This window comes from Cebidichthys violaceus, unplaced genomic scaffold (assembly GCF_023349555.1).
Source record: "Cebidichthys violaceus isolate CVI_PGR_0920_01 unplaced genomic scaffold, fCebVio1.0.p SCAF_9, whole genome shotgun sequence".
NCBI classification, from domain to species: Eukaryota; Metazoa; Chordata; class Actinopteri; order Perciformes; family Stichaeidae; genus Cebidichthys; species Cebidichthys violaceus.
This window is the reverse complement of record NW_027176975.1, coordinates 6,195,959-6,208,542: the sequence shown is the minus strand read 5'-3', so window position 1 is coordinate 6,208,542 and position 12,584 is coordinate 6,195,959. Positions and strand designations below refer to the sequence as shown.

Genomic DNA, 12,584 nt, shown 5'->3' with positions numbered 1-12,584 from the left:
TTACACTTGTCCTTTTTGGGAAATCAAACAGGGAAAGGGCGCACCTTTCCCTGCCAAAGTCTGACAAACACACAAATGCACATTGCATACCAGAGCCAGGTCATAATGTTTCATTTTGCATACAAACCTTTCTCCAGTTATCTAAGCAACAGAGTGGTGCACATGATTCATTTTGGTGGAGAAATACTTTGTCCACATGCAAAACAAATCTGGGCCTGTAAGTTGTGTTCTGTGGTGACAAATTATAACAAAAAGTACAAGGGTAATTACTGTCCAACCAAATCCAGCTGGTCATGGGAGCAGCTCCACAGCCTCAAAGACTTCTGATGAGAAGTTTTGGCTGACAAAAACATTGTTCTCCATTGCTTCAACACTGTCCTCTAAGCAGACACTGTCATGATTGATGAGGCTGCTTTCAGATGTGGGACTGATGACGATTATGCGTGGGACACCCTGAGGCGAGCTGGGATCCGTGGATGGGGCTTTTCCAAAATTCAGGGAATCAAAAGAGTCACTCTTGATGGGATCGCTGATGCTGCCTTTCTTCTCCGAAGCATCTGAAATGTCATCGGTCAGACTCTGGCTGCGCCGCCTCGTAAGAACCAGTAAGGGGAGAGAGGCGACGGTGAGAGAGCTGGAAACCAGTTCATGCTCACAGGTGTTAGATGGTTCACTCATGGTAGATGGGTGCTGGCAATGTGAAGAGAGAAAAAAAACTGTTTTCTCAATAGCCCAAAACAAATTGAAGCTGAATTCACAGTTTTTATATAAAGTGTTTCTCACCTTCTCCGCTGCTTGGTTCTTCCGCTCTAATTGTTTCTTATAGGACCTGCCTCTAGAAGACTGTCTGTATGATGGTATGCTTCTGAAGGAATCCCCTGACTTCCTTCCCAAAGGCTCCATCTCTACATCCTTTAACACTTGCTGGACAGAGCAGAGTTAATGAGAGCTGAACTGAACTAAACTGAAACAAAATAATGCGAGAGAAATTCCCCTCAAATGCATACAGCATGCAAATTAACTTCAACTTAAAACAGGAACATGAACATGAGTAAAACTCAAAATGTGTCAAGTAACTAAAGCTGCAGTATCTTGGATTTAATTTATATTTAAACATTAATCTGCAGTGAAAAAAATGAATCTTATAGAACAACAAACTACAGGTATAAAAAAGTTTACCATGTCAGAGCAGGCTGTGATAAAGTGAGACCTTGATGCTGTAGACTGCCTGCTAATGATGGAGTCCCTGAAAGAGGACTCACTGATGGAGGAGGAGCAGCAGTCCTTTCGAGGAGTGGGAGACAGAAACCTCAGGCAGGGAAACTTATCTGCCAGAGTCCTCCTAATGCAATACAAACAAACAGGAACAAAAACGATTTGTTTCATTTTGCTTTTAAAGATGGATGTGATGAACCATGCCTTCCAAAACAAGATCTACGCAATAAGATAAAGTGTGAAGGTAAAACAGAAAACATGAGTCATGACTCATCATGTACCTGTATTTGTTGTGTATGATAGCGTAGATAAAAGGATTGTAGATGGCAGAGGCTTTTGCTATGATAGCAGGGACAGCCTTGGAGTAGGGCGACAAGATGTCGGCATGACTGAATGAGACAGAACAGCAGCAGTTAGAAAAAAAAAACTGGCGTGACAGCACCACAACTCAAAGTTCCCTTTTTCTTTCTATATCTGGTATCATAATGGAGGGGGATACTGGATCAGGGATTAGCCAAAATGTGCCAGCTGCCACTGAGGGGTGGTTCAGTCCATCTGATCTGTGTGTTTGTGTGTGTACATGGTTACCTTTCCCCAGGGGAAAGATTTCTAATTTACATAACTACACCTCATCCTTCTGTTTGTCCCAAGAGAGACGTGGTTTAGTGAATATTGTGATGGGTTGGATAAGCAGAGGATTTATGAGCAACTTCACCGTCTGTTGATATGTTACTCATCCAGGGTACTTGGCCTCCAGCTGACACAACATTACATAATGACACAGTCGACACCATTTTGGGGAGATTTTTACCCTAATTGCCAGCAAACCACCAATACTCTGAGTGACGCATGACAGTCATGAAACTTTAGCATTACTGCTATGCTACTGTACAGCTGCTGAAAGTGGGTTTACTGGAAAAGATGGAGGAGAAAGACAGCGTTTACATTATTTTTGGAATCTTATTTGTTTGCAGTTAAAATGAAAATGTGAAAATCAGGCAGCTCTAATGCAATTCTTTCAAAATGTTTGCTGCTTATTAATGATAAGCATAGACTGTATTGGTTTGTGGACTTCCGTTTTTGAAGCTTTGAGTTTGGCATTTTGCCCGTCTCCATTGTGTTTTTTGCAACCAGAGGTGACTCGAGAGGGCAGAGCTAAGTTCAACCGAATGCTGAATAAGACATGTTTAGGTTACCAAAAAGGTTGCAATTAACTTGTATTAACTGAAAACACACTGTGAAAGGATTGAAGTTGTAAGAAGGACAACGCCGAGGTAGCGACCTGTCAATCACAAGGCAGCCCCGTCCTAAAGCATACCCTGCTTTATTGTCTATTTTTACTCTAAATGGGACCATAATTTTCTAAATTAACATGATGCTGTATGTAGGAAGACTAGAAACTAGCGGTTTAGACCATAAACTCATGTCTGTTTAAACTTTATAACCTGGGTTGTGAACCCAACTACATGTGCTGCCATAGTCCTCCACAACAGCTTCTTCATGAACAACTTATTGAGCGACATGTTTAGCATGTTAACACGCGGAGCACACAGTGCCACTGGTGCACTCCACCCTTACATGCATTAATGGTTGGAATCCTCAGAGAACGCTGATCTCAACATAGCATGGATTCTATTATAGATGGAACATGTATAAGATAAAGTATCTAGAAATGTACAAGCACACTAAATCCGCCACCAAAAAAATCTCATTTATGAAAGAAGTCTTACCCGGCCCAGGAAATCAGAGTGACACAAGCGTACGGTGACCAGGAGAGGACATAAACCACAATGACGACAAAGGCGATCTTTGCCAACTTCCATTCACTCTTCATGGACTTCTGCTTGATCAGAGTGGATTTCCTCACTTGAGTCCCCAGACGCTCCACCTCCCTGTAGGGAGGATTATCATTGTGGATTATTTAACAGTGGCATTTTGTAATTCTTGGACACTCATATTTATTGCCTTTATCTCCACCTGCAGTCCACAAGCAAAAACCCGCATAATATTCACATACTCTCTAAAGAGTTACAATACCTGGTAGTCTTCCGTATCGCCAGAAACATAAAGAGATAGCAGTACAAGATGATTCCCAGTGGGATGAAGAAAACGAAACAGCACAGCATCATCGTGTAGCTCCTATTGGCCAATGTGTACGTGACATAATCCCATGTACAAGATGTCATCAGGCCCTCCGGGATATAGGAGCCTACAGGGGTGAAGTGAAACCACAGCAAGTAAGATATCAGGAGACACATCAATGCTTCTGCATTATGTTTGACTTCAGACTTTGGTTTTGTTTTGATGTAATGTCCGTGGCACATTAGATTAGGATCAAAGAGACATGAGTAACTGCAGGTGGATCAGTTACATCAATCGCTGCATCTGTTTTTCTACAGCACAGGTCATCTTGGCTGTTTCTGTTAGACTCTCACACAGTAAAGGAGACAGAACTCACTCCAGCCAACAAGAGGAGCCAGACTCCAAGCCAAAGAGTAAAGCCAGACCATGAGCATGGCCAGGGTGGTTCTCCGCTTGGAGCCCCAGTGAATAGTCTGCAGAGGCTTGGTGATAACCAGGTACCGGTCGATAGAGATGGCCAGGAGGTTTATCATGGAGGTGATGCCAAACAAGGCGCCGCAGAACGCATACATCTTGCAGCCTGCAGAGAAGGAACACATACAAACTCATACATGCGTCAACAAGAGCAAAATACTGTCTCATGCTGTGTCCTCTTGATATCATCTTAAATTGATTGTAAAACAAAGAAGAGTGTTACCCATTTCTCCAAACACCCATTCCTTGTAGAGACAGTTGATGAAGAAAATGGGGGACTGTGTGAAAGCCATGAGGAAGTCACTGACCGCCAGGTTCATGATGAAGTAGTTAGGCAGGTTACGGAGTTTCTTGTTACTACACACACACACACACACACACACACACACACACACACATACATAGGGAAAAGGATAGGAAGTTTTATTGCCAGTGGTAACAATATACAAATGTGTTGCCCTTCATTCACTTGGGTCAACACCTGAGCTATTTTTTTGAGTTGAGAAAGTTTAGTTAGTTATTTAGTTGTTGTGTTCATGTGTATGGCAGCAGAGCAGGTAAGTATACTTCAGTACATCTATTGCTACATTATGAGCAAGATTTGATGTTGTTTGTGATATTATGTACATTTTTATTAATGAGGAGATCAATTTGCATATTATATACTAGTGTTGTGATCGTTCCTCTGAGCCACTGTGTACAACCAATACATATTTATATATTGTAAATGTCCAAGTGTACCAAATGTCTGTCAGTCGTGCTTTCTTTAGGGGAAGGAAAAGGGTCAGTTGCCGTGTCATGTATCTTGTTTGAATGCATAGCTCAATAAACTGAAGGCGGTTTAAATGTCAGCATGGATCAGAAAGAAGCACTTTGCTGAACTGGTCAACTCTGTGTGAACTGTGATTCACAGCAGCTTGACTGAGCAGCACATTGACCCGCTGTCTGCCTCCACAGCTCTTCATCGATTAATCTCTGTTTCTACGTCTGCTGAATTAAAAGTGGCTGCTCTCTGATCGAACGGCAAACAATCAGGTGAGGTAATCCTTTGAGTATCTTGAACATCTGTATGTGTATTAAGGTGTTTGTGTGTTTGTATATCACTGCTGGTGTTTGTGTTTGTGCGACCATGAGTCTGTGCGTGCGAATGCTTATATGGCACTCATTTTCATTCCTGGAAAATCATCATATCGAGTGACATCTCACTTAAGAGACCATTATCTCGCTCCCCCTCCCTCTCGCTGTGTGTGTGTGTGTGTGTGTGTGTGCATGTGTGTAGAGGTGTGTGTTTGTGTGTGAATGAATTTACTTGGAACTCATAACATCATGTGCATTTCTGAATCAGTAAACACATTATCAGCACAACACAATGAAGAACCCATCTAATCTATCCATGGTAATGGACAGACGAATACAAAAGCTTCTGACAATCCCCGGACCACACACACACACACACACACACACACACACACTTTCTGTCTCTGACCCAGTTTCTGTGAAATCGTTAATGTAAGTAACACAATAAGAGGTCAACGGCAGTCCAAATTACACAACAAAGAACACACTTTCATCCTCTTGACTTCTCAACAAATGTTTACAATTTAAGAGTCACACTTTGTGACTTTGAATTTCACAATTGACTTGAACTGCATTGTAAATTTGATTTATGACGGTAACCCCCCCCCCCCCAAAAAAAAACAGACACATTTCAGACAAACTTAAAAATTAACCAGTTTTACCAACGTAAAGACAAATAATTCCATTTGGGTAAGAGCACAATTCTCCATAATATGTCTCAAGGATACAGGACCAATTTACTCGGATGAAGTCCTCATTCTACTAAAGGGGGAGAACACTAAGATGCAAAGATTATTTCAATGGTAATCGCCCCTTTGATCCTCTGGAGAGTAAAAGACGGAAGATGGAAGATACTGACTCTTACTCTGCAGTGAATTAAAGACAGCAATAAACGCTCAACTTTAAATTAAGATCCCCCCCACACACTTACACATCCACACAACCCAGTTCCTCTGTCTGTCTCTCTGGGAGACCATCACAGACCATGATTATAACATCTCCTCAAGGCTCTGATTAACAAAAGAGAGGCCCACATTAAAAATGGTAAGGGGACCAATGACTCAAAAATGTAAATCTGAAAAACCAAATCCCTCGCACAAACCCACCTATAGATGGCGAACATAACCAGCGCGTTGCCAGTGATGCCCAGCGTCCCGATGACAAAGACAAATGAGGCGACGATGTAGTGAGCATGGTCAGGCACATCCACCTTGCTGAAGAAGCTTCTCTGGGTGTGGGCGTTCTCTGGCTCCATGCTCTCAGTGGACCACATGGTTCAAACACCTCATCAGGGCTGCCAACCTGGCAGGGTGCAGTGGGTTTAGAACTTTGTAAACTTTGCTTTGCTTGTGTCTTGGCTCCATTGTAAAATCATTTGTACAAGAGATGCAAGGGGAGATGTGCAGTATCTTCTTTAGACCGTGCTACATCAAGGTCTAGATTGATCAAGATTAACTTCACTGAGGAAAGCCCTTGTTCTTTGTAAACCATCCATGCAGTACTCTGTAATGAATATGAGGAGAAGGTGATCTCCACTTTGTGAAGTCCATAGGTTTACTTCTGGAGTAAAAGCTGGAAGACTAAAAAGGGTAATTTGTACAAAATTATATATTTTTTGTAATGCCAAATGTTATCAAGAGTTAATGTTATCATTCAGAAAATATCAGTAGTAAAAAAGTGAAAAAAAAACGTTCCTCTTTTACTTCTTTGTCCAGCAGTGTTGGATGCAAGACGACGTCCACAGCCGTGCAGTCATTAGTTACCTCCAAATGCACCAAATGGCAAATCAACATCCAGTCTGCTACTCCACTCTGGTCTGCAGTTTAACAACTTGTCCTTCACTTAATGTTTCCTGGTTGATACTTGGGTAACTGAGTTGATAATACACATCCAGTACATTAAATCCCCCACTCGTTGCACATTGCTGCTGTCCGTCCACTCAGTGTCAGCCTGCAGCCTCCTCACCCGTCACACCAGCTGTGCACCAAGCTTTGAATCAGAGGCCTGTCTCTGATTATCTTGCCAAATGGCGACTCCTATCCTCTCATCTCTCTCTATGGGTCTCTCTCTCGCTGTCCCATGTTGCTCTGTGTTGCCCTCTCAGCCCTGCCCCCTTGTCATACTCTCTCTTCTCCTCAAACATACTGCCATCCTCACCTCTCTCGCTCGCTCTCTCTCTCTCTCTCTCTCTCTCTCTCTCTCTCTCTCTCTCTCTCTCTCTCTCTCTCTCTCTCTCTTCCCCACCCGTCATGTAATACAGCCCAGCCCTGAGCTCTAACCCTTTAACTACGAGGTCCTTACATAACAGACATCATGTTCTCTAACTCTTCCAGTATTATCAGCCATTTAATACTGAAAACTCAGACTTGATAAACATGTACACTACGATGCATTTATGGCACCTTTCATGTCTATTGATTACTACCAGTATGCAATCCAGTACAGCCATTCAATTAACAAGTCTGTGAAACCTCTCGCATGTCCTCTCGTCCAAATAGTGCACGCTCTGCAGCATCATTGTGTTCGCAGTCACCAACACGCACAGACTTTTTAAGATCACTCATTGGAATCACACTAATTGGTCTTCCCATTCCCAACGTATTCACCACAGCTCTGAGTCATAAGGCACGCATCACGCTCCAGAACATACACACACTTCTCACATGCAACATGTCATCCCTTCCTTTTAGCTGTAGATGCAGAAGGGCCAGCTTTAGGAAAGTCTTAAATGGCACAAAAAAACTGAACAAAAATACTTTAGTGCAGTTTATCTAAATGAGTGCATTCAAAGGTTTTATCTAAATCTGCCAACAGGATTGTACAGTTGGGAAAAAAAACAAGATAATCGGTAACATCTAATACTAGTTTGTTCACTCTGTGTGTTGTATTGTGGTGAAACCATCAACCTATATTAAATAGGGCGCATACAAAGAATACAATACAATAAGAAGAATTTCATTAATAGTGGCGTTAATGTCATCAGGATCCATTTCGGAAGCGTAAACGGGCATTTTATTCAGCCCTTATCTCAATGATATTCTTAGGACTGCCGACGGGACATCGGAAGGAAGCATGCCTCATCTGCTGGTCATTGCTTTTTATGGTGCTGGACATGTTATAAGGGAGATGAAGGGAATAGAGGGAGGTGAAGAATGCAGAGCTTAGACAGAGATGTCAACTAAGCCCCTACAGCAAGGGATAGCCTTAATCTGCGCACTGTGCATGCATGTGGATCAGTGTTTGATCTGCTTGTAATAAGAACTTATGTGATACTCTACATGTAAGTGTTTGTCATATATGTGTGTGTCTGTCCACACATGCATGCATGTGTACCAGCGTACATGTATTTGTGCGCTGCATCACATTCCCACAGCACACACGTGCAGATGTTTTCAGGGATCACTGTTGTTGGGTTCTGCCAGCTTTGATGACCAAAACACAGTTACTGTATTTATGTTTATGTCAGCACAGCAGGGAAATACACACCAGGACATCTAGTGCTACATAAATGTTGATACGAATGTATTTCAATTGAAACAAATACATTTTGACAAGGGAGTATACACTTTTGATTACATAAATCAGGTCAAATTTGATGTTGATTTGCCTTACACTGACTGTGACTGCAAGGACACTTGTCGTGTTAATACAGTCTATGCAAACAAGCGTGAGTTAGAGAAGGATTAGAGGAAGATGAAAGAGCTCATCCAACTCTTACGCACAAGATGACAGCTCCATTCAAATTGTACTACTACAAAAGTAGATTTGAAATTATTTAGAAAGATTTCATTGATTAAGTAGAAATTTAATTAGGCCTTATTTAGAATTAATCTATATTTCAGGAGCCTCTTTGGTCTTTTAGCAAATCATAGAAAAAAGAAAAAGAGCTAAAAATAGCTTTGCTATTTTTGTCTGCAGAGAGCCTGTTGCAGACCTGACTTTTGACAACTCAGCACAATTGTTTTTCTACTTGACAGTCTCATCTCTACTCATAATACTTGTTTACTAAATGACTATGTTTTCAAAATGGATAAGCATCCTCAGTAAAAAATTACTTGTTTTGCCCGATAACTGAGTTTAATTGCCTGCTTGCAAATCAAAAATCTATTTTTTTGATTTTCGGAACATAAAGTGTTGTTGGTGAAAGTTTTCCGAAGTGTTTTCATTTATCATATTCCGCTGTGGTTTGTTAGGTTAAAAGTCCATGTCTCTCATCTTCAGAGTTCCAACTATCTGTAGCTTCCCCTCTGTTTCACTCCACACCATCTGGATTAATGACCTTGCCTGGATGGAAAAACACATCAGTGGTGTGGCATTCACCGTGCACGGTCAGAATTCCACATGTCAATGAGTCAATTAGTATTGAACAAACTGGTAGCGCTGGTGCTTAAGTCCTGGCTATGAATCTCCTGTTGTAGTTAGCTTTTGGCACACAGTGGAAAATATACTAATTATTATTGAGTGGTGCTGGCCCTGTGACCAGGACTGTGTCCTCAGGCACATAAGTCAGTAGGAGATCAATATTTCACTACTGAGGGAAATAAGTTACAGATACTGTACGGAGCACCAGGAGGTTTGATGGGTGGGATTGGATGCATACTGTATTAACTTCAGCCCACTCAAGAAAGTGCAGAAGTTCATGTGAAAATGATGTTGTCTATCTCATGATTTCTCCTTTCCTCTTGAACCATCTTTACTGTGACTCAATAACACATATACTGACGCTTACACCGCAGAAGTATTATTAATTATTCAATCTAATCGTTTCATTTATTACGATACTAAGATTACTCAAATAGTAATTGCACAGATACACTCTCTTCATTTCTGGCATGTGATTGTTTGAGCAGAGGCCTGAGCCAGAGGCCTAGGGTTTATAGAGGAAAATAATCTCTGCATATGGGCACAAACAACTGATCACATGTTCCCTGGCCCCTGCTCTAACTTCTCACCAAATGATATGAAAGTTTCTATGAAGTGCAAACTGAAGTTTTGCATTTTAACTTCATCATATGTGTTTCTGTGATGAAAAAGTGATATTTTTATTGTCTCTGTGATCAAGATCCTCTTATTAATATTTAACAGGGGGATCAGTCTTTGATACCACCCATTAACTTGCTGTTATTTAATCTTTGTTTGCTGGACATGGATTGTGGGCTTTGTTTCTGTAATCGCTTTAAACTGGTTGTGAATAAAAACCCTTCATTCATTCTAACAGCTAACCACGCTTTAGTAAAAGTAGACTGTGTATCTGCTCCTCTGGTTTCAGGCGCGGATATTAGGAGGTGCATGTGGAGCAGAAAAGTGGGAGTCAAGCAGGAAATTATGGATATGGTATTAGAGCTTTAAATCTCACATTTAATGCATGCCTTAAGCCTCTTTAGTATCTGCCTGGGTTTTTGTTCACCACCATACTGCAAATCTAGGTTATAAATCATACGATGTGGAAAAAGCAGCCCCTAACACGCTCTCCATTAAATGGAATACATTTCAGTCAATAACAAACAACCGCGGTAGGACTCTCTCTCTATCAAGCCACCTCTTTCCCTCGTTGCCAATACCTCTCTCACTGTGAAGGAATCCAATTAATGTGATGCAGTTTATTTTATTATAAGAAGTGAAGGATTAACTTGATCATCAGAGATACATACATACAATACAAGATCAATATAATATGTAAAGACATTTAAAGTATGGTGGTAAAAATCAAGCTCAATAATAATCTGTTACAAATATATCAAATATCACAAAAGCCAGAGGGTGTCACCAGAATGACTAACTGTCTTCTTATATTCACACGTACTCTTAGAAACTTACTCTTAAAAAAATTTCATATTTTGTTGAAAGTGCTGAAATGCTTAAAATAGCAGCCCAGGTCTGTAAAGGTGCCCCAGTTCTTCTCTTTGTTTTGTTACGTATTAAATAGAACTGAACACATACCATAAAAGCTATGGACCAGACTGCATGATGCATTATAAAGGTACATTTATAATTTATGTCCACAGCAAGTGAATGGATATGGGCAAGATGGACAGAGCTAATTATATGTGCAGTGTGATATTAACCATATGCTCCATATCGCAGTAAAGTACATGTGCACAAATGTTTTCAGGCTCCATTTTTAGTACAAAATCTGGATAACAAATCATAAAAATTCAAGTTTATATGCCATAATGTCTGCGAAATGTTTGGTTTGAATGGAAAATCGATTTTGTTATTTTTGTTTTATAGACAGCATCATTCAGGGAAACATTTTGTTTTCACATGATGTTCACCCCAGCACCTGTAACAACAGCAAACATGTCACAAGGAGAAGCAGAGATTTTTCTTCAGCCATTCCTGCATTTGCACCTGTAGCCAGACTGAGACCGCCTGGTGTCCCTGGGAAGCAGCAGATGAGGAATAACTCAGAACAGAAGTTTCTATCTGTGATTTTACATTTCATTTGTCACCCTGCTGTACCTACCTCTGATCAGAGGGTTGGACTTCACATTAACCCAGAAAACTGTGCGCTGCTGAGCTACTGTGGCTCTAAAAAAAGAAAAAACACAGTAAGAGAGCTAAGGTTTTAAGCAGCTTTATGCTTTAGAGATTGTAAAAGAACGAGGAAAAAAGTAGTTTGCTTTACATGAAGTAGATATGGCTTGTAGAATTTGGTGGTATCCAGCTGTATACAGTGATGTTGCCCTTCAGGTTGGTGTTGAAATGAGTAACAGCGCCTTGTAGATTTCCTGCACACTGCCAAATGTGAAACATCCACATCAAATCCACATAACGAAAACATTTTGTCTTAAGAAGGAAAACAACATATTTTCTTGGTGACTAGATTTAGCAGAGAAATCGGTCATATTTTCCTGTCTGCTTTTGGACTGTAGGTCCTTAAGACTCACCTGAAGAAACCTTGTGTCTGGAGGAGGGATTTGCCAGCTCCCCAGAGCATTAGTGCTTCCGTCTGTCCGAGCCTCCACAAGCACACCTCTATATTCTGGTCCAGCGATAAGCACTGCAGGAACACACAGCAGTACAGCACTTATTGTAGCCAGCACTGTATGTTTTTGACACAAGGCGTATTTGCACTTGGTTTATACAAATACAGCCTTCAAACTACTGTAAATGACAGATAAATAAAATATACTATTAATGAGTATATACAGTAAACTAATACTATTTGCAGACCAGCAATGGTGTCAAAAGTAAGGACTTAGTCCCTCACAAACAAATGCATACACGTACACAGAAAAGGTCCAAGGAAAACTGTTTTCACTTTGCCTCATTTTAGTAAGTCAAAACATTGGTCTCATAGCCACTTTAACATTAATATAATGGCTCAAAAGAATTATAAAAGTGAACACAGAGTAGAGGATGTCAGGATGTGAGTTTGAGGTTGAGTCTGAGCATCCAAGTAGAAACAACAAAGCTCAAATTAAAGATAATAAGGTTTCCTTGCTATCAGCACTTGTCAACTGTTAAAATATAATCCCATAAACTTGGTAAATTATATATAAATGACAGCTTCCTGTCTACTGGTTTCTTAATGATTTGTAATATTCATTGTGTTGTTTTTTTTTATCTAAAAGTACTCCTGGACATCTTACCTGTAATGGCCTTGCCTGGCTGAAACATCCTGGTGGTTGGTGAGCGTCGGGCGCTGGTGAAGGCTGAGGCAGCATGTCCTCACAGGCACCAGTGGGCGCACCACTGGGATAGCCACCAACAAAACCGAGGAGCTGAAGCAT

At 40.9% G+C, this 12,584-nt stretch overlaps 2 protein-coding genes across 2 annotated transcripts; both read right to left on the bottom strand.

Annotated features, from left to right (window-relative positions):
• Positions 1–291: 291 nt before the first annotated feature.
• Positions 292–6,121, bottom strand: opn4xb (opsin 4xb). Its single transcript, XM_068703518.1, has 9 exons — positions 5,955–6,121; positions 3,995–4,128; positions 3,674–3,877; positions 3,253–3,424; positions 2,946–3,107; positions 1,497–1,604; positions 1,180–1,342; positions 784–924; positions 292–690 (listed from the first exon to the last, which is right to left on the bottom strand). The coding sequence occupies exons 1-9, from the start codon at positions 6,119–6,121 to the stop codon at positions 292–294; spliced, it is 1,650 nt and encodes a 549-aa protein (XP_068559619.1).
• Positions 6,122–11,108: 4,987 nt separating this feature from the next.
• Positions 11,109–12,584, bottom strand: LOC137867132 (putative defense protein Hdd11). Its single transcript, XM_068703568.1, has 5 exons — positions 12,470–12,584; positions 11,739–11,851; positions 11,477–11,586; positions 11,315–11,379; positions 11,109–11,131 (listed from the first exon to the last, which is right to left on the bottom strand). The coding sequence occupies exons 1-5, from the start codon at positions 12,582–12,584 to the stop codon at positions 11,109–11,111; spliced, it is 426 nt and encodes a 141-aa protein (XP_068559669.1).